General features: G+C 42.9%; 1 protein-coding gene across 4 annotated transcripts in view; it reads left to right on the forward strand.

Annotated features, from left to right (window-relative positions):
* RALGAPA2 (Ral GTPase activating protein catalytic subunit alpha 2) overlaps positions 1 to 21,850 on the forward strand; it is a 604,731-nt gene that overhangs the window by 359,506 nt on the left and 223,375 nt on the right. For all 4 annotated transcript variants that reach the window (XM_073628147.1, XM_073628145.1, XM_073628148.1 and 1 more), the window contains 2 exons: positions 5,042 to 5,197; positions 10,463 to 10,621. In XM_073628147.1, the coding sequence (XP_073484248.1) occupies positions 5,042 to 5,197; positions 10,463 to 10,621 (315 nt within the window). The remainder of the gene's footprint in view (positions 1 to 5,041; positions 5,198 to 10,462; positions 10,622 to 21,850) is intronic.

The raw sequence follows: 21,850 nt of genomic DNA on the forward strand, positions 1-21,850 counted from the left end.
AAAATGAAAACACATACAAGGTCATATAAACTGCTTTACTCTTGAATTTATCCAATCCATCATTGAATCTTTTAACTGCTAAAAGATAAAGGTGGTTTACTCTGTGGGGTATGTGCTTCCTTCCTCCCGCTTCCCAGTGTGGAACTTTTTTCCCCCTATGTTTATAGGCAGACAACTCAAAAAAGGTACTGTGGCTCTTTGTCCATTCATTAGGCTTTAGCAGCAGAAGGCCACTAACCAAGATAAGCCATTGTTTCTTTCAACAATGGCTTTCGTCTTGCCACTCCTCCATAGAGGCAGGATTTGTGGAGTGCACGACTAATAGTTGTCTTGTGGACAGATCCTCCCACCTGAGCTGTGGATCATTGCAGCTCCTTCAGAGTTACCGTGGGCCTCTTGGCTGCTTCTCCTATTAATGCTCTCCTTGCCTGGCCTGTCAGTTTAGGTGGACGGCCGTGTCTTGGTAGGTTTGCAGTTGTGCCATACTCTTTCCATTTTTGGATGATGAATTGAACAGTGCTCTGTGAGATGTTCAAAGCTTGGGATTTTTTTTAATAACCTAACCCTACTTTAAATTTGTCCACAGCTTTATCCTTAATCTTGTCTGGTGTGTTCCTTGGCCTTCATGATGCTGTTTGTTCACTAAGGTTCTCTAACAAACCTCTGAGAGTTTCACAGAACAGCTGTATTTATACTGAAATTAAATTACACACAGGTGGACTCTATTTACTAATTAGGTGACTTCTGAAGGCAATTGATTCCACTATATTTTAGTTAGGGGTATCGGAGTAAAGGGGGCTGAATACACATGCACGCCACACTTTTCAGATATTTATAAAAAAAATTTGAAAACCATTCATCATTTTCCTTCCACTTCACAATTACAGTGCCTTGCAAAAGTATTCACCCCCCTTGGCTTTTTACCTATTTTGTTACATTACAGCCTTTAGTTCAATGTTTTTTTTATTCTGAATTATATGTGATGGATCAGAACACAATAATCTAAATCGGTGAAGTAAAATTAGAAAAATATATACAGTGGGGACGGAAAGTATTCAGACCCCCTTACATTTTTCACTCTTTGTTATATTGCAGCCATTTGCTAAAATCCTTTAAGTTCATTTTTTTTCCTCATTAATGTACACACAGCACCCCATATTGACAGAAAAACACAGAATTGTTGACATTTTTGCAGATTTATTAAAAAGGAAAAACTGAAATATCACATGGTCCTAAGTATTCAGACCCTTTGCTCAGTATTTAGTAGAAGCACCCCTTTGATCTAATACAGCCATGAGTCTTTTTGGGAAAGATGCAACAAGTTTTTCACACCTGGATTTGGGGATCCTCTGCCATTTCTCCTTGCAGATCCTCTCCAGTTCTGTCAGGTTGGATGGTAAACAGTGGACAGCCATTTTTAGGTCTCTCCAGAGATGCTCAATTGGGTTTAAGTCAGGGCTCTGCCTGGGCCATTCAAGAACAGTCACTGAGTTGTTGTGAAGCCACTCCTTTGTTATTTTAGCTGTGTGCTTAGTGTCATTGTCTTGTTGGAAGGTAAACCTTCAGCCCAGTCTGAGGTCCTGAGCACTCTGGAGAAGGTTTTCGTCCAGGATATCCCTGTACTTGGCCGCATTCATCTTTCCCTCGATTGCAACCAGTCGTCCTTTCCCTGCAGCTGAAAAACACCCCCGCAGCATTATGCTGCCACCACCATGCTTCACTGTTGGGACTGTATTGGACAGGTGATGAGCAGTGCCTGGTTTTCTCCACATGTACCACTTAGAATTAAGGTCAAAAAGTTCTATCTAGGTCTCATCAGACCAGAGAATCTTATTTCTCACCATCTTGGAGTCCTTCAGGCGTTTTTTAGCAAACTCCATGTGGGCTTTCATGTGTCTTGCACTGAGGAGAGGTTTCCGTCGGGCCACTCTGCCATGAAGCCCCGACTGGTGGAGGGCTGCAGTGATGGTTGACCTTCTACAACTTTCTCCCGACTGCATCATTGGAGCTCAGCCACAGCGATCTTTGAGTTCTTCTTTACCTCTCTCACCAAAGCTCTTCTCCCCCGATAGCTCAATTTGGCCGGACGGCCAGCTCTAGGAAGGGTTCTGGTCATCCCAAACGTCTTCCATGTAAGGATTATGGAGGCCACTGTGCCCTTAGGAACCTTAAGTGCAGCAGAATTTTTTTTGTAACCTTGGCCAGATCTGTGCCTTGCCACAATTCTGTCTCTGAGCTCTTCAGGCAGTTCCTTTGACCTCATGATTCTCATTTGCTCTGACATGCACTGTGAGCTGTAAGGTCTTATATAGACAGGTGTGTGGCTTTCCTAATTTTTCCTAATCAAGTCCAATCAGAATAATCAAACACAGCTGGACTCAAAGGTGTAGAACCATCTCAAGGATGATCAGAAGAAATGGACAGCACCTGAGTTACTTATGACCATGTGATATTTCAGTTTTTCTTTTTTAATAAATCTGAAAAAATGTCAACAATTCTGTGTTTTTCTGTCAATATGGGGTGCTGTGTGTAATGAGGAAAAAAAATGGATTTAAATGATTTTAGCAAATGGCTGTAATATAACAAAGAGTGTAAAATTTAAGGGGGTCTGAATACTTTTCGTCCCCACTGTACATAAAACTATTTTTCAGAAATAAAAAACTGATTGGCATGTGCTTATATGTATTCACCCCTTTTGTTATGAAGCCCGTAAAAAGCTCTGGTGGAACCAATTACCTTCAGAAGTCACATAAATAGTGAAATGATGTCCACCTGTGTGCAATCTAATGCCCTGTACACAGGGTCGGACATTGATCGGACATTCCGACAACAAAATCCATGGATTTTTTCTGACGGATGTTGGCTCAAACTTGTCTTGCATACACACGGTCGCACCAAGTTGTCGGAAAATCCGATTGTTCTGAACGCGTTGACGTAAAACATGTACGTCGGGACTATAAATGGGGCAGTAGCCCATAGCTTTCGTCTGTTAATTTATTCTGAGTATGCGTGGAACTTTGTGCGTCGGATTTGTGTACACACGATCGGAATTTAACTGATCGGATTTTGTTGTCGGAAAATGTTATAGCCTGCTCTCAAACTTAGTGTGTCGGAAATTCCAACGGAAAAAGTCCAATGGAGCCCACACACAATCGGAATTTCTGACAACACAATCCGATCGCACTTTTTCCGTCGGAAAATCCGACCGTGTGTATAGGGCATAAGTGTCACATGATCTGTCATTACATATACACACCTTTTTGAAAGGCCCCAGAGGCTGCAACACCTAAGTAAGAGGCACCACTAACCAAACACTGCCATGAAGACCAAGGAACTCTCCAAGTAAGGGACAATGTTGTTGAGAAGTACAAGTCAGGGTTAAGTTATAAAAAAAATATCCAAATCTTTGATGATCCCTAGGAGCACCATCAAATCTATCATAACCAAATGGAAAGAACATGGCACAACAGCAAACCTGCCAAGAGAGGGACGCGCACCAAAACACACGGACCGGGAAAGGAGGGCATTAATCAGAGAGGCAGCACAGAGATCTAAGGTAACCCCGGAGGAGCTGCAGAGTTCCACAGCAGAGACTGGAGTATCTGTACATAGCACGACAATAAGCCGTACGCTCCATAGAGTTGGGCTTTATGGCAGAGTTGCCAGAAGAAAGACATTACTTTCAGCAAAAAACAAAATGGCACGTTTTGAGTTTGTGAAAAGGCATGTGGGAGACTCCCAAAATGTATGGAGGAAGGTGCTCTACTCTGATGAGACTAAAATTGAACTTTTTGCCCATCAAAGAAAATACTATGTCTGGCGCAAACCCAACACATCACCCAAAGAACACCATCCCCACAGTGAAACATGGTGGTGGCAGCATCATGCTGTTAGGATGTTTTTCAGCAGTCGGGACTGGGAAACTGGTCAGAGTTGAGGGAAAGATGGATGGTGCTAAATACAGGGATATTCTTGAGCAAAACCTGTACCACTCTGTGTGTGATTTGAGGCTAGGATGGAGGTTCACCTTCCAGCAGAACAATGACCCCAAACACACTGCTAAAGCAACACTTAAGTGGTTTAAAGGGAAACATGTAAATGTGTTGGAATGGCCTAGTCAAAGCGCAGACCTTAATCCAATAGAAAATCTGTGGTCAGACTTAAAGATTGCTGTTCACAAGCGCAAACCATCCAACTTGAAGGAGCTGGAGCAGTTTTGCATGGAGGAATGAGCAAAAATCCCAGTGGTAAGATGTGGCAAGCTCATAGAGACTTATCTAAAGCGACTTGAAGCTGTGATAGCTGCAAAAGGTGGCTCTACAAAGTATTGACTTTAGGGTGGTGAATAGTTATGCACATTTACTTTTTCTGTTATTTTGTCCTATTTGTTGTTTGCTTCACAATAAAAAAAAAAAAAAAAACATCTTCAAAGTTGTGGGCATGTTCTGTAAATCAAATGATGCAAATCCTCAAACAATCCATGTTAATTCCAGGTTCTGAGGCAACAAAGCACAAAAAATGGGGGGGGGGGGGGGTGAATACTTTTGCAATGCACTGTATATGCCAGTTTGTGTTGGTCTATTGCATAAAATCCCAATAAAATACATTTACGTTTGGTTGTAAGAAGACAAAATGTGGAAAATTTCAAGGGGTGTGAATACTTTTTCAAGACACTGTATGTGTTCAGACATGCTGCTCCTAGGTTGTCTTGAGATTAACATGAGGCCCTCTGTTTCAGAAGTTGGCATCCTTCTCATATACCCAGTTTCTCCCAGCTAGAAAGAGGCATTAAGAGAAAATGTATGCCACCTGAGTATATAACATATTAATCTACGATATAGGCAAGTTATAGTGCCAGTTTGTTTCTCTTAGCGGTTTATGATTGCAGACTTATGACTGTCAAACAATGATTTATATTTACAAGTTATATGACAAATTTTATGCATTGAGGCAAAACATAGTCAGGCAGAGTAGAGGTGAACTCACAACAGTTACCAAGTATTAGCTTGCTTTTTTACTTTACTTTTTTCTTACTGTTCAGGTTGACCTTTCCACACACTGTGGATTTATGGGTGGTCTACAGAGAAATGGAAGCACTGGACAAACTGCACCGTACTATGCTACCTCTACTGTTGAAGTGATTTTCCATGTGTCTACACGGATGTTGTCTGTCTCTGATGATTCTCTCACCAAAAAGGTAAGCAAGAGTGTGTGTATATATATATATATATATATATATATGTGTGTGTATGTGTGTGTGTGTGTGTGTGTGTGCATAAACGCAAAGCTGGACATACACAGCCTCATATAACTGTCATTCACACTATATCATTATATAAATGGCATTTCTGAAACATTTCAATCTTTTTTACTTCTTCAGTCAGTACCTGGAGTTTGCCACATTTGGTAATTTTCGTTATTGGCTGTCATGGTTACCTCATTTCCTATGAATAACTATTAGATAACCTGAAGAAGTGCCCCTTTAAGCTGTGTCTCTGTGCAGTATTATTGACCCTGTGTTCTTCTGCTGGAAAGTGTCATGTTCAGTGTGAACTGATGAGCTGGGATTGTGCGTTGACTTCCCAGCTGAGGCACTTTTTACCATCAGAACCTCCCTTGGTTGAAGTAAAATTACTTTTAGCTGTGGTATAAAGCTGGCTAGATAAATCCAGTCATGTTTTTGACCACCTTCAAAGCATGCCATTTAAAGAGTACTGGATGCCTCTGTTTTGAAGGAAGGTTCCCCACTCAAGGAACCATGACTCAGATTGTACCTTTTTCAGCTCAGAGATTTGTATTCATTAGCAAGAAGCATTTTTTATCAGGATGTCTCTGCTAGAATAAAAAATCAATCAGACTAACAGCTTCTTACAATCTGCCCTGCTATCCTAACTAAATTGCAGCTAACCGCTCTGAAATGATGTTCTTAAAGAAGTAGGAAAAATAGCCTTGGCTTATTTGATATTTGGCCATGTTTGAGGCAGAACCTTTCTCCATGCAGAGACCTTGATGTAGCCCCATCGTGAACTCTTGCGCCTCTGCTGCAGAAATTTGTTAGCTATTTCCAGATTAGATTTTTAGCAGCTAATCTCTCTGCTGTAGGGGTTTGTAAAGTGGGGACAGGGCTGTGCTATTGGATTTGTCCAATTCATTTAACTCTAGGACTATAATTGCACTTATGTCTTACCAGGCTTTTATAGCCCGGGGCTGGCCGGCAGCAGAAAAACAAATTGGCAGTGATACAGTAAGAGTGAAAGGGAATGAAAGGAGCACATTATTAGTCTCCAGGCACCGCTGGTCTGGCAGGAAGTTTCTCGGTTAATTTACAAATAAAACTTCGATTTTAGGATGGGCACACTGTCAGGGAAACAATGAGGTTGTTAGGCTCAAGATACTTTGTAAGAGCAGCAGCCGTGACTATTCGACAGCAGAAATTCTTCAATCAAATAGACAAGTTCTTGCTGGAGCCAGCTGGCCATGTAATGCAATTAGTAGGGAAAGGAGGTCAGACCATTAGGTGTGTACCATGACCAGTGTCACTAGTGGCGTGCTGCCCGGCTGGCTGCTTATAAGAAAGACTAGTAGGGAGGGGACAGAGGAAGGGAAATGAGATGGCCTTTTCAGCAAGTGAATGAATATGTACAAGGACACCCTCTTAAACTATTATAGTGTTTTGCTAAGGCTTGAAAAAATGAGCATTTGTTTAGGAGCTTGATAGCAGGCCCAGGCTGCTTCTGGAAATAACCAGTTCATGGAAAAAGAATTGGCTTTAGCATTGACATCAGCAACATGTACTTTCTCCAGCTGACCTGACCCTCTCAAATAATGATTTGAGCTACATGAGCACCCTAGGCCTTTGCCCTGTTGTGATCAATAGATTATTCGATTCCTGTTTCCACTGTTTCTGAATTTTGGTTGGACTAATTGATGGTATTCCTAAGGCTGGGTTCACACTGGTCCGACAAACGCTCCGACATTGGGAGCTCATGTCGCATGACGTGTGAAATTTAATGTTTCCCTATGGGAGCCGTCCTAACTGGTCCGGCACAAGTCGTTCCGACTTTAGAAATGCTCCCTGTACTACTTTGGTCCGACTTTGATCCTACTTCAGCCTATTGACTATCACTGAAGTCGGATCAAAGTCGGATTGCCGTCTTGCATGATCCGACTTCGGCACGCGACTTGTGCTCAGATGTTCTTGAGGGGGAACTCCGCGCCAAATTTTAAATAAAAAACCGGCATGGGTTCCCCCTCCAAGAGCATACCAGGCCCTTGGGTCTGGTATGGACCTTGAGGGGAACCCCCTACGCCGAAAAAAACGGCGTGGGGGGTCGCCCCCAATCCATACCAGACCCTTATCCGAGCACGCAGCCCGGCCGGACAGGAATGGGGTGGGGACGAGCGAGCGCCCCCCCCTCCTGAACCGTACCAGGCCGCATGCCCTCAACATGGGGGGTTGGTGCCTTGGGGGAGGGGGCGCGCTGCGGCCCCCTACCCCAAAGCACCTTGTCCCATGTTGATGAGGACAAGGGCCTCTTCCCGACAACCCTGGCCGTTGGTTGTCGGGGTCTGCGGGCGGGGGCTTATCGGAATCCGGGAGCCCCCTTTAATAAGGGGGCCCCCAGATCCCGGCCCCCCACCCTATGTGAATGAGTATGGGGTACATCGTACCCCTACCCATTCACCTAGGGAAAAAGTGTCAATTAAAAAAAAACACTACACAGATTTTTAAAGTAATTTATTAGACAGCTCCGGGGGTCTTCTTCCGACTTCGGGGGTCTCTCCGGTTCTTCTCCGCGCTCTCCGGGTCTTCTGCCGGGCTCCTCTGCTATCTTCTGCTCTTTTGCCGCTCTTTTGCTATAGCGGAGGAGCCCGGTCTTCAATCTTCTGCCTTCTGTCCTCTTCTCCTGATGTTGACACGACGCTCTCTTGGGCTGGAATGCACTCTGGGCGCTCCGCTCTGAATTATATAAGCGGTGACCCCGCCCCCTTATGCCGTCACAGTCCCTGGGCATGCTGGACTGTGACGTTTTAGGGGGCGTGGTCATCACCCGATGACCACGCCCCCTTATGCCGTCACAGTCCCAGCATGCCCAGAGACTGTGACAGCATAAGGGGGCGGGGTCACCGCCTATATAAGTCAGAGCAGAGCGCACAGAGAGCATTCCAGCCGGGGAGAGCGTTGTGTCAACATCGGAAGAAGAGATGAAGAGAAGAAGCGGCGAGACAGCGGCGACAAGACAGCGGCAGCAGACCGGGCCCCTCGCTGGCAATAGAGCTGGAAGAAGATAGCGGCGGGGCCCGGGAGAAGAGGCGGAACACCGGGAGAAGTCGGAAGAAGATACCGAAGCTGCCCAATAAATTAATTTTGAAACCTGTGTTCTGTGGTTTTTTTTATTGACACTTCCCTAGGTGAATGGGTAGGGGTACCATGTACCCCATACTCATTCACATAGGGTGGGGGGCCGGGATCTGGGGGCCCCCTTATTAAAGGGGGCTCCTGGATTCCGATAAGCCCTCTGCCCGCAGACCCCGACAACCAACGGCCAGGGTTGTCGGGAAGAGGCCCTTGTCCTCATCAACATGGGGACAAGGTGCTTTGGGGTGGGGCGCCGCAGCGCGCCCCCTCCCCAAAGGCACCAACCCCCCCATGTTGAGGGCATGCGGCCTGGTACGGTTCGGGGGGGGGGGGCGCTCGCTCGTCCCCACCCCCATTCCTGTCCGGCCGGGCTGCGTGCTCGGATAAGGGTCTGGTATGGATTGGGGGGGACCCCCACGCCGTTTTTATCGGCGTAGGGGGTTCCCCTTAAGGTCCATACCAGACCAAAGGGCCTGGTATGCCTTGGAGGGGGGAACCCATGCCGGTTTTTTATTTAAAATTTGGCGCGGAGTTCCCCCTAAGATTCATACCAAACACAGTGCCGGGCATTGGCGGGGATCCAAGTCGGATCCCCGTTCATTGAAAGTCGGACACATGCCGGCTTCATGTCGCAGGGCAAAGTCGGATCCAAAGTAGGACGGCTGTCGTGTCGCACCAGTGTGAACCCAGCCTAAGGCTAAAGACTGCCAGTGTTGGAAAGCAATGGCATATTTTTTTTTTGAGCATTTTAGGGTTTAAAGGCCACACGGAAGCAGGCAGACTTTTATTATTTTTTGCAGAGTTTGTTCATCATGTTTAATTTTTGCAGTTACATTTCCTAGTCAGGAGATAATATGACAGCAAGTCTGAGTTCGAGACAAGGGTGGGTAGAATACTCGCCAGCTTTCATATCCAGTGAGTACACGTGACTATGAACAGTTGTGTGCAGCTTCTCCAAGTTTTTCTTGGCATGCACTTACAGCTACTTATTAAGAGTTTCTAATTTAAATTTACAATTACATGTTTATTACATTTTTAATCTACAATTAAACGTATGGCTTTTATGTTCATAAATTGATGGAATGTCACCAGCTGGAGAACTGCAAAGAACAGACAGAGAGAGAAGTAGTGGTAGACAAGATACACAGATAAATAGATTTTCTGCTTTTTCTCAGTAATGACCTTACTTGTAAAACCCCAACCTAGGCTCAACCGTCCTCCCCCTGAATATGACCCCAACAAAGTATGTTGTGTGTCATTCAGCGCAGAATGTTGGGGGCCTATATTAAAAAAAAAGCCCAGAGCTGGGCTTTAATCTTGCCAAACTTGCTAAATTCTTTCCACTTATGAAATTGTGACAGGCGTTTACTCTGTCAGTAAAGGGGAAGTCCACCATAACACTAAAATCGCTGCATCTACAGACATCCACAATATAAGCCTAACCTATCTAGCTCTATAAACAAGAAATCAATATACATACCTTTTTTTAAACCGATCTGGTCCGGTCTCCAGTGGTGGAATCTCTGCAGAGGACACAGCCAACAACGGCTGTGAAATGAATGGGAAGTGACATCACCCATAGACTTACTATGGGGCTTCTGTTGTCGGCTGTGTCCTCTGCACCCAGCTCTACAGCGAAGCAGCAGCTGGCAGCTCAGCGTGGGATCAGATCGGCTTGAAAAAAGGTATGTATACTGATTTCTTCTTTACAGGGTTAGATAGGTCCGTGTTAGATCGTGTATGTCTGTAGATGTAGAAATTTTTAGTGTTAGGGTGGACTTATCCTTTAAGAGTGGTTGGACCCTCTCTCCCCAGTCACCACTTTGGTCCTCTTGGAAACCCATACATTATAGTGAATTTTAAAACAACCGTTCCAGACTACTGTGGTAGGACTAACAGCATTGACAATTCTGCTATTTTCACAAAATAAAGGTAGCACACATTTTAATATAAATTATTAGAACACACTTCTGGTCTTCTTTAGACCCCCTTGCAAAGTATCATCTGTAGATTAGCATTAGTGGTGAATCTTTCAGTTTTTACAATACTTATCTTTGATATTAAAAGACTTCAATAAACTAATTACAACCATTATTTTGTCAGCTTCGACACTTGGGAAATGATGAAGTTCACATTGTGTGGTCTGAACATACTAGAAACTATCGAAGGGGCATTATACCTACCGACTTTGGTGATGTTTTGATTATCATTTACCCAATGAAGAATCGGATGTATTTTATTGAAATCATGAAGAAACCAGAGGTGGGTAAACCAAACAAAACAATAGCTTTGGCAAACTCTTTAAACCTATCTGCTCTGCCTCTAGCATGCATTCTGAAAGGAGAAGTGCAGCCAAAGCTTGTTTGGCTGTACTTCTCCTGTCTGCGACCCATTTCTCCTGACATCACTTCTACTTGAAGCCCGCTGTCTGCTGACGTCACAGAGCTGGTCCAGGCTTGGGCAAGATTGCAACAATGAATTCGGGATCCGCCCACACACCTGGACTGGCACCTGGCTCAGCCTCTCAGTGAGTCGCTGAGAGCCTGTACTGGCTGATCCCACCCCCTCCACAGCCCAGTGCTCCAGTGAGTGCTGCATCCACCTAGGTAAGTATGATTCTTAAATTAAAAAAAAAAATTGTTTTCCCTTTTAAGGGAAATATGGTGCAAATCTGGGTAATTCAAATTGGGCATATCATGACAGCTTTACAGTTGCAAAATTTCTGGTCATAGACCAAATTAACACCATTTGACAATTTGAAGACTTCTAACTTAAAAAAAAAAAAAAAAAAAGCCCAAGATAAAATAAATATGGATACTCTTTCTGATAAGGCCAACTACAAGGGTGTTTTACTAATCCTGTGACAATACTGTCTGCATCATCTGGAATCAATGTGGAGACAAGAATTTCTGACTTCACTAGAAGCATACATATTCTACATCAGTTAAGGCTGAACCTTAGGAATAAGACAAAATTTACCCTTGGTGTGGGGCTTATCTGCACTGCATTGGTTAAATGCTTGTTTAGTCTAGGGGTGTTGGCATAAGGTATAATTCTTCTCTAAGGCACTCTGGGCTGTTGTTATAGGCTCGCCTCCTGACATGGAATGCAGGGTTGATATCCTTACACGGTCCTTCTGCCTTTAGAACCAATTTAAGTTTTCTTTGGGACCTTTGCAACCACCTCAGAGTTCACAAGCATTTCCCTTTTAGTGGAAAAGTATGCAGAGTGGAATTACCCAGAAAAGGCTATTGTACCACCAGAAAGTGGGCGCAACAGTGCTCTAGCTCAGTAGGAATTTCACGTGCACAGTGGATAACGTCCAGGTCTTCATAGACCCAGCTTACAAGAGACTGGAGACGCTATTAAAAGGGCAATGGTGGTCCTGCCAAGTCAGCTAAGCAAGATTCCAAGTCCTCTTCGCTATGATGGGCATGCCCACTTGGGCGGGCGTGGGGGTGGCTGCTGGCTTTTTCAAGAGCTTGACAATAGCTGTTTTCAGGCAGTTGGGTACTTTCCATAGTCTCTAACAGGTACAGGTTGGAGTTTTGGGATCTTCCTCCTCCTCGGCTTATGAGATTGAATGTACTGGTAGATCAGCAAAAGAGAGCTTCCTTGTTTCAAGCACTCAGTCGACTCTGGGCAGCAGGGGGGTAATTTAGTCTGTTCCAGTGTCCGAAAGATTCCTAGGCTTCTACTCCAATCTCTTTACGGTCCCAAAGCCAAACAGAGATGTGTGGCCGATTTTAGACCTCAAGAGTTTAAACTAATTTGCAAAGGTCCAGTTATTTCATATGGAGTTGGTGTGTTCAGTGGCCTCACTCCAGCAGGGGAACTTTCTTGCATTGATAGTCATTAAGGATGCATATCTCCATGTGCCAATCTTTTCGCATAAAAAAATCTTACATTTTCAGGGGAGGACCAGCACTTTCAGTTTGTGGCCCTGCCTTTTGGGCTAGCCACAGCTACTTTTGTATTCACAAAAGTGTTAGCCCCAGTGCTGGGCGTGTTAAAGGTTCAAGGAGTGTGCATCCTGGGTCATCTGTAGGACCTGTTTCTCAGAGAACATTAAGTGAATCGGGTACGGCAGAATGTTTCACTCACGATTCGTATGCTGAAAGTTCTTGGCTGGATTCTCAATCTGGAGAAAACCTCTCTGTAGCCAGCACAGAACCTGGAGTACCTAGGTCTAATCCTGGATATGGTTAAGGCGAAGGATTTTTTGTGCCTCTGGAAAAGAGTTTTTTTCTGAGAAATCAAATTGTAGGAGTCACAGGTCTCTTTAGTTCATCTTTGCATGAGACTACTGGGGAAGATGGTTGCCATGTTCAAGGCTATTTCATAAGCACAGTTCCATTCCAGGCCATTACAGAGGAATATACTGTCAGAATGGAACAGGAGGGTTCAGCCTTTGGACTTCCGAATTTCCCTAACTCCCAGTTCGCTTCGGGCATTAAACATTAAACTGGTGGATAGTTCCTCAGAATCTGGAGAAGGGGAAGTCGTTTCTTCCAATTTTTTGGAAAGTAGTGACTATACAATTCCATCCTGACAGGATAGGAAAACATTTTGAAGCTTCGGGCTGTTCGGCACCAGGATTTAGATCTCCCAGTGGAAGTGGATCATATTCTGGCTTGGACAGAGCGTCATGTTCCAGCCCTATCATCAAAACATAATCCTGGGTGTGGAGAATTGGCAGGTGGACTTTCTCAGTCACCGGTGGTTGGTTCCAGGGGATTGGTCTCTTCAGCCTGAGGTGTTCAGTGCAATTTGTCAGCGTTGGGGCACACCAGATGTGAATCCTCTAGCGTCCAGGTTCAATACAAAGCTGGACAGGTTTGTATCCACAACCAGGGATCTGTAGGCGATAGGGGTAAACGCCCTAGTAACTCCATGGGACAATTTCTCCTTAATTTATTCCTTTCCACCAGTTCAGCTTTTTCCACATCTGTTACACAGGATACGGGAGGAAAAAACGTGCACCAGCTTGGCCCAGGAAGGTATGGTACAACAACATTGTAAACATAGCAGTTTACATAGCAAAGTGGTGCTGTGTCCTCATCCGTCTTTCTTGATGAAGGTGGTGTCAAGTTTTCATTTGAATTGAGATATTGGCTTACCTTTGTTTTTTCAATAGTCGCTGGGAGGTAAAGCTCTGCATCGTATGTGGTTTGAGCTGTCAAGGCTTCCTTGAAAATCTCAGCAGCAGTGTCAAGTAGTCAGATTCGTTCATCCTGCCTGAGGGTCTTAGGAAGGGTCAGGCAGCTTCTAAGTTGACCCTTTTGCAGCGGATTAATCAGCTTATTACCCTGGCCTGTGGCTTAAAGGGTAAGGCTCTGTCTTTTTAAGTGAAGGCTCACCCTACTAGAAGTGTTGGGACCTCTTGGGCTGTTCGTCATCAAGCATCAGTAGCTCAGGTCTGCAAGGCTGCAACCTGGTTTTCGGCACATACCTTTACAAGGTTTTACCAGGTGGACCAAAGAGCTGTTGAGAATGCTGCCGTGTGTTGCGGGCTGCTGAGTAGTTTCCTTGGGCCCGATGGTGGCTTTTGTGTGTCTCTCCCCTCATGTGCATTGCTTTGATACATTCCAGGTAATTGTGATTTATACCCTGCTCTGTGTCCTGTGATGTATGATAAAGAAAACTGGATTTTTATACTTGTACTCCTGTAAAATCTATTTCTTGAAGTACATCACGGGACACAGAGGATATGCGCTCTTTCTGGAGGTTCATTGCTTATTACAAAACTGAGGTACTTCCTGTGTAGGAGGGGTTATATACAGGAGGACTTCCTGTCTGTTTCTGCCAGTGTCCATTCAGCTTTAGATGGCACATAACCCAGGTAGTCATGATTAATAGCCTGCTCTGTGTCTCGTGATGTACTCTAAGAAATGGATTTTACAGGTAAGTACTAAAATCCAGTTATCTGTAATGAAGTATGTCCCACACCGTGCAGGCAGCTGAATCCTGGAGATATCTTATTTGCAGGGATGCCCCATCTTCTTCCTGCTGCTGAACTTCTGCCATGGCATGACCAGCTTCACATCTTCTTTGAAGCTACTGCGAAAAGGTTCCCAATGAGGAACTGTTCCCTCCTCTTCCATTGAGAAATGTTTTTTTGTTTTTTTTGCTTTCACATGTAAATGGGAACTTATCAAACTCTCTCCCATTCACAGATCGAGTTACTTACAGTGAAAGCAATAAAAAAACATTTCTCAGTGGAGGGGATGGGTGCTTATTGGGAACTTTTTCACAGCAGCTTCACAGAAGTTCCGAAGCTATTAACCCTGCAGTGCTGGGATTTCAGCAGCAGGAAGAGGTCGGGGAATCTCTGCAGTGAACGTTTTCTACAAGATCCAGCTGCCTCCACAACGTGGGACATATTCATTCCTGGAGTTCAGTCTTAAGCCATGAAGTCCAATACCTCAAGGCTGATAATATATGCAGGACTCCAACGATAGCAAACTACATATTTTTCTCAGTACAGGTGTCCTATAATTAACTATAAAAGGTATGTGTTGAACAATCTGTGGATAAAGGTTGCTAATAGAATGATGAACTGGAAATATTCAAGAAAACCTGTCATAAGGAAAGACTGAAAGATGCCAAAGCTGGCTTTTCCTGAAAACGCTAGTCGCCTATGTTTTTCGCTGACCCTTTATCTCTATACTTCTATACTAGGAGTCAGCGACCTGAAACAAGGAAGTACATGATTTCTGGATTTCCTGTTTGATCCTTTCACCGGCACAATAGCACCTTAGAAATCAATTGTATATATCAGTCAGATATCCACCTGTTTACTCACACCAGCACTTTGTTTTTGCACTATTGATCCTACTTTATATATATCGTTTATATGGTTATTGCACATGCATAGTAACGATTAGGAATTATTGCACTTCATTTATGTTACATATAAAACAAGTTGGGTTGTCTTACACATTGCACTTTCATATTGGGTCAGGTATATAGCCTGACACTCATTCACACTCAGGAGTTTATATTTGGATTCACATTAATGTGCACAGCTTTACATCATTTCTCTTCCCCACCTTAAATATCTTCCTCCCATTCAAGGGAGCAGCATATACCTGAATCCATCAGGTCTGGAACGGCGCCATATCTACTCTTTTTTCCTTTTTCACTCCAGGACCTTAATGTGCTTCTTCTTGAGCCACTCCTTTGTTGCCTTGGCCGTGTGCTTTGGGTCATTCTCATGCTGAAATACCCATCCATGACCCATTTTCAATGCCCTGGCTGAGGGCAGGAGTTTCTCATCCAAGATTTAACGGTACGTGGCCCAGTCAATTGTCCCTTTTGATGCGGTGAAGTTGTCCTGTCCCCTTAGCAGAAAAACACCCCCAAAACATAATGTTTCCACCTCCATGTTTGACGGTAGGGATAATGTTCTTGGGGCCATAGGCAGCATTCCTCCTCCTCCAAACACAGCGAGTTGAGTTGATGCCAAAGAGCTTGATTTTGGTCTCATCTGACCACAACACTTTCACCCAGTTCTCCTCTGAATCATTCAGATGTTCATTAGCAAACTTCAGACTAGCCTGTACATGTGCTTTCTTGAGCAGGGGGACCTTGCAGGCCCTGCAGAATTTTAGTCCTTTGCGGCGTAGTGTCCATCAATTGTTTTCTTAATGACTATGGTCCCAGCTGCCTTGAGATCATTGACAAGATTCTCCCCTGTAGTTCTGGGCTGATTCCTCACCATTTCCATGATCATTGTAACTCCACGAGGTGAGATCTTGCATGGAGCCCCAGACCGAGAGAGATTGACAGTTATTTCGTGTTTCCTTCATTTGCAAATAATCGCACCAACTGTTGTGACCCTCTCACCAAGCTGCTTTGGCGATGGTATTGTAGCCCATTCCAGCCTTGTGTAGGTCTACAATCTTGTCCCTGACATCCTTGGACAGCTATTTGGACTTGGCCATGGTGGAGAGATTGGAATCTGATTGAATGATTGCTTCTGTGGACAGGTGTCTTTTATACAGGTAACAAGCTGAAATTAGGAGCGCCCCTAATCTTAGCTTGTTAACTGTAGAGAAGACACCTTGGAGCCAGAAATCTTGCTGATTGATGGGGATCAAATACTTATTTCACTCATTAAAATGCAAATCAATTTATAACTTTTAAAATGAGTTTTTCTGGATATTTTTGTTCTGTCTCTCACTGTTAAAATAACCTACCATTAAAATTATAATATAGACTGATCATTTTTTTGTCAGTGGGCAAACGTACAAAATCAGCAGGGGATCAAATACTTTTTTCCCTCAACGTACAAGTGATAGATTAAGTGACCTGTTGAAATTACTGCAGAACAGCAGAAGCAGTCAACATAGGATATGGTAAAATATAGAAGGTGTATGGTGTATGGGTAAGCTATTAGTCATTACTGTCTGTTGATGTGTTAGGACCATGAGTGTACGGAATACAGGAAATGATGGTAAGCAGGGAAGATTTCTCTTCGTTCTCCTACTCAGGAAACATACTGATCAAAGCTTGCTCTCAAGTGCCAGAAAGCACTGTCAAGGACCCTGACTGCAGGATAAATGAGAGACTGAAAAAATCTGAAATCAGCAGTCATTAAAGTACTTTGAAATTCGGTTCAATATAATGTTGGTAAAAGAATTACAAGTAGGTGCACAGAAGAGATGTCTAGAATTAATTGATGTGCTGCAATTAATGTAGCTCTTAGAAACATCATTTTCTGAAATATATCAACATACAACTTTTCCATTATTCTGTACCCAAACACACTGTTATAGTGGGCTTGTTATTAAGCTCAGCAATGATTGCTTTTTGTTTCTCTGAACTATTTTCTTTTTCACTATTGAATTTTTCCGCAACTGTGGAAACTGTGCAGTGAAAAAATGTTGGTAAATTGCACAAGTTTTCTGCTAAATAGATTTTGTTAAATTATTCTCCCTCATTCAAAACATCTGAAAGTGGTATTAAACCCAAAAGCAAACCTTTATTATATTGCAGCTTATCAATTCTTAGATGTGGTGGCTACATCCATTTTCTTCTTTAGGCTTTCATGCTTCTATTTTCATCTGGTGATCTGGCCAATAAGTCTGTTTTTCAACAGAACAAGCTGTTTTGCAGATGTAGCAGTTACAGGGTTGAGACAAAGCATTTACCACTGACAGGGGTTCTTACAAAGATCAGCTTTTATTTATTTATGGAAAACCGTTTTCACAAAAGGGAAGAAAAAGGTTTGCTACAACTGCTTGTGTAACTACACTGTGAGCTGGAGTTGGGCTTCAGTTAGTTAGTGAATCTAAATCTGCTAATACATCTAAGACTCCCCTCCCACCAGACTGACAATGCTGCTATTCAAAGGCGCCCCCTGTGCTCTTTACTCCAGAGTGAGGGACTCTAATACAAGAGGTGTGTTACTAGCTAGATCACCAGGTGAAAACAGAGGGAAGAAAGCCTAAAAAAGAAAACAAATGCAGCCACCATATATAATGATTGGCAAGCTGCAATATATTACATTTTTGATCTGTGTTTAATACTACTTGAAAACTAGTAGAGAGATTGCATAGAATAGCTTAATAATTGGGTGATTTTTTTGGAAACAGATATTTCCATCTTTAGCCTAGGCTCACATTGGAGCGGGTTAGAAATCGTGCAAGTTAACCACTTCAGCCGCAGAAGATTTTACCCCCCTCCTGACCAGAGCACTTTTTGCGATTCGGCACTGCGTCGCTTTAACTGACAATTGCACGACGTTGCACCCAAACAAAATTGACGTCTTTTTTTCCCCCAAAGGGCTTTCTTTTGGTGGTAATTTGATCACTTCTGCAGTTTTTATTTTTTGCGTTATAAACAAAAAAAGAGCGACAATTTTGAAAAAAACAAAAAACGCATTTTTAAGTTTTTGCTATAATTAATATTTCCCAAAAATATATAAAAAAATTATTTTTTTCCTCAGTTTAGGCCGATATGTATTTTTCTACATATTTTTGATAAAAAAAATCACAATAAGCGTATATTGATTGGTTTGCACAAAAGTTATAGCGTCTACAAAATAGAGGAGGATAGTTTTCTTTTTTTTTTTAGTAATGGCGGCGATCTGCGATTTTTTTTTTTTTTCTTTTTTTTTTCTTTTTTTTTTTTTTTTATCTGGACTGCGACATTATGGCGGACACATTTGACACTATTTTGGGACCATTGTCATTTATACAGCAATCAGTGCTATAAAAATGCACTGATTACTGTGTAAATGGCACTGGCAGTGAAGGGGTTAACCACTAGGGGGCGATGAAGGGGTTAAGTGTGTCCTAGGGAGTAATTCTAACTGTGGGGGGGGTGGGCTTCAAGTCACATGACAGCGATCACCGCTTCAGATGACAGGGAGCGGTGATCTCTGTCATGACACAAGCCAGAATGGGGGAAATGCCTTGTTTACATAAGCACTTCCCCGTTCTGAAGCTCCGTGACACAATCATGGGAGACCGGCGGACACCGAGTCTGCTGGTCACGCTGTACGCGGCGGGCGCACGCGCGCGCCTACTATCCCTGGCTCTTAAAGGGGGCGTACAGGTACGCCCATTTGCCCACCGCTGCCATTGTGCCAACGTATATCGGCGTGCAGCAGTTGGCAAGTGGTTAAGCTGAACTTGCGTGATTTCTAACCTAGTTATGCAGTCCAACTTCAGCTGCGATTTGACAGACACCTGTGCGGGTTCCTGTGCAGATGTCTTTACAAATCGCTCCCCGAAGTTGCCAAAAGTAGTTACAGGAACTACTTTTGAAAATCAGTGCGGCGCTGCACCGATTCAGACGGTGCCATTGCCGGCAATAGCTGCCAAATTGTCATGCGATTTGACATGTCAAATTGCATGCCAAATCGTATCAATGTGAACCTCTGCTCATAAATGGTTCTCCCTAATAAAACTGAGAAACGCAGCCATTGTATTGAACTTGTCCTATATATTGACATTTGTCTGAATTAGACCTCACGTGACCACCTTCTGCCCTGTGCTGCCCTCTGCATGAACCTGTCTATTATACATTTTGGTAGAGTTTCCCCACATAAAGGAATTTCTTCTGACTATATGGATCTCCAGTAATAACCTTGACTGCACCACTCCTCACTGGATCATTTATTATACAATTGTTAACATCACTCACTCATATATAAAATTTTTATATATATATAATTTTATTTTTTTTTAAACCGAGAAATGTTTATTGTTTTAAAAGTCAACAGACAGTACAGTGAACAATATGGGTAATAACAACCCAGGACATTCAGCACATAGTACTACATACTGGACTATTGTACACCTATACCCCTATAGTAGTATGAAAAGAGTATCAAGACACAGTAGTATAAGGCAAAAACACAATACAATACAAAACAAAACAGTCGAGCCAGAAGAATGCTTTTGTTCTATCGGGTTGAGGTCCGGTCTCTCTGTGGGCCAACCAAGTTCCTCCACCCCAAACTCGCTCATCCATGTCTTTATGGACCTTGCTTTGTGCACTGCTCCAAATCATATGGTGGAGGGGGATTATGGTGTGGGGTTGTTTTTCAGGGGTTGGGCTTGGCCCCTTAGTTCCAGTGTAGGGAACTCTTAAGGGCGTAAGAATACCAAGACATTTTGGACAATTTCATACTTCCATCTTTGTGGGAACAGTTGGGGATGGTCCCTTCCTGTTCCAACATGACTGCCTACCAGTGCACAAAGCAAGTTCCATAAAGACATGGATGTGCGAGTTTGGGGTGGAGGAACTTGACTGGTCTGCAGAGAGACCTCACCTCAACCCGATAGAACACCTTTGGGATAAGTTAGAGTGGAGATTGTGAGCCAGGCCTTCTCGGTCACATCAGTGGCTGACCTCACAAATGCGCTTCTGGAAGAATGGTCAAACACTCCCATAGACACACTCCTAAACCTTGTGGACAGCCTTCCCAGAAGAGTTGAAGCTATTTTAGCTGCAAAGGGTGGGCCAACTCAATATTGAACCCTACTGACTAAGACTGGGATGCCGTTAAAGTTCATGTGCGTGTAAAGGCAAGTGTCCCAATACTTTTGGTGTATGTTTGTTTGTATGTATGTTTGTTTGTATGTATGTTTGTTTGTATGTATGTGTGTGTATAAACATATGTGTCATAAGAAACATACAGGGGAATGGGGCGAGGGTTAGACTGGCCATATATTCTACAATTTTCTATTTACCAAAAACTGGTTAAACCTAAACACTTTCAATTTGTATGCAATCAGGAAGACCTTTGCACTGTATAGGTGAAGTTAAATCTAAAGGAAATTGATTAAGAAAATTATATTATGTATGGCCAGATTTAGAGGACAGAGCCTGCAGCTAAGAGCATTCACCAGTATAAGAGACACCTCTAGTTCAATATAAATGCTGTCCCTTGTGCTGATTACATTATAGAAAAAAATAGGCTTTAATGAAACAAATAAGTACTATTTACAAAATTTATAATTTAGTTACCCGGTTTCCAATATAATTTCTGTCCCAAAGTTGGAGCTAACATTAAAGAAAACCTGCCACAATCTGGGTACTTGATGTCCTCATAAACTTCCCTGCTGTTCCTTAATAGGGCCCATGTCAACAGGCTTTGGGCTTGTGTCAATGGCATCCATTTGAGATGCTTCGGAGATCCTTTAGAATGTATTGAAAAGTGCATTTGACATGCAGTTGACCTCCATCTGTAGTAGTTATAGTAGTATTTCTTGTTTTCAAGAGTCTGTTTGACCAGTATGAAACCTCAGGAGATGGGAGGTAGTGGGACCACACTCAGCTTTTACAGAAAAAGTCACAATTTGCATACAGTATCAGCTACCTATTATTTTTTTTTTATTTTTTTCCTGCTGCCTATTTTTAGTAATATTTTTAGTTTGTATTGCACAGGTTTCCACATGTTTACTTCAGTGGATGTGATGTATTTACCTACCCTTTCCCTATTCTCAACTAAGCAAATCACCTATAAAAATAATAAGGTAATTTAATGTAGTCATTCTTCTGTACTGGTCCCTGGGAAGTAATCATGTTCGATACCCTGATCCCTAACTGAATAGATCACATGCAATCACCTCCTACACTGATCTCTGTGTGTAATTGATTTACATAATTGTAATCACTTCTATATTGTTCCCTGACAGATATAATCACTTCTGTAGTAATCTTAGGTTAATGGATTCCATCAGATCTATTTAGTAAATTATCATTTTATTTTTTCATTCTTGTACACACAAGTCGCACTCTGAATAGAACTGATCCCCTGTCATAATTTGGTGGAGTCACCTTTCTTGTGTCTTTAAAAATATTATATATATGTATATTATACTATATATTGTATAGAATAATTATTCACTCTATTATTGCTAGGATCTACCTACAAATAATATAGTTTCTTCTCCAACTTCTGTACATCTTTCTCACACTTCCAGTAGGTCGTTTTGGCGTTTATATAAGGTAGTATACAATGTAATTACCAAG

The sequence above is a fragment of the Aquarana catesbeiana genome, linkage group LG04 (genome assembly GCF_042186555.1).
Source record: "Aquarana catesbeiana isolate 2022-GZ linkage group LG04, ASM4218655v1, whole genome shotgun sequence".
Classification (NCBI taxonomy): Eukaryota; Metazoa; Chordata; class Amphibia; order Anura; family Ranidae; genus Aquarana; species Aquarana catesbeiana.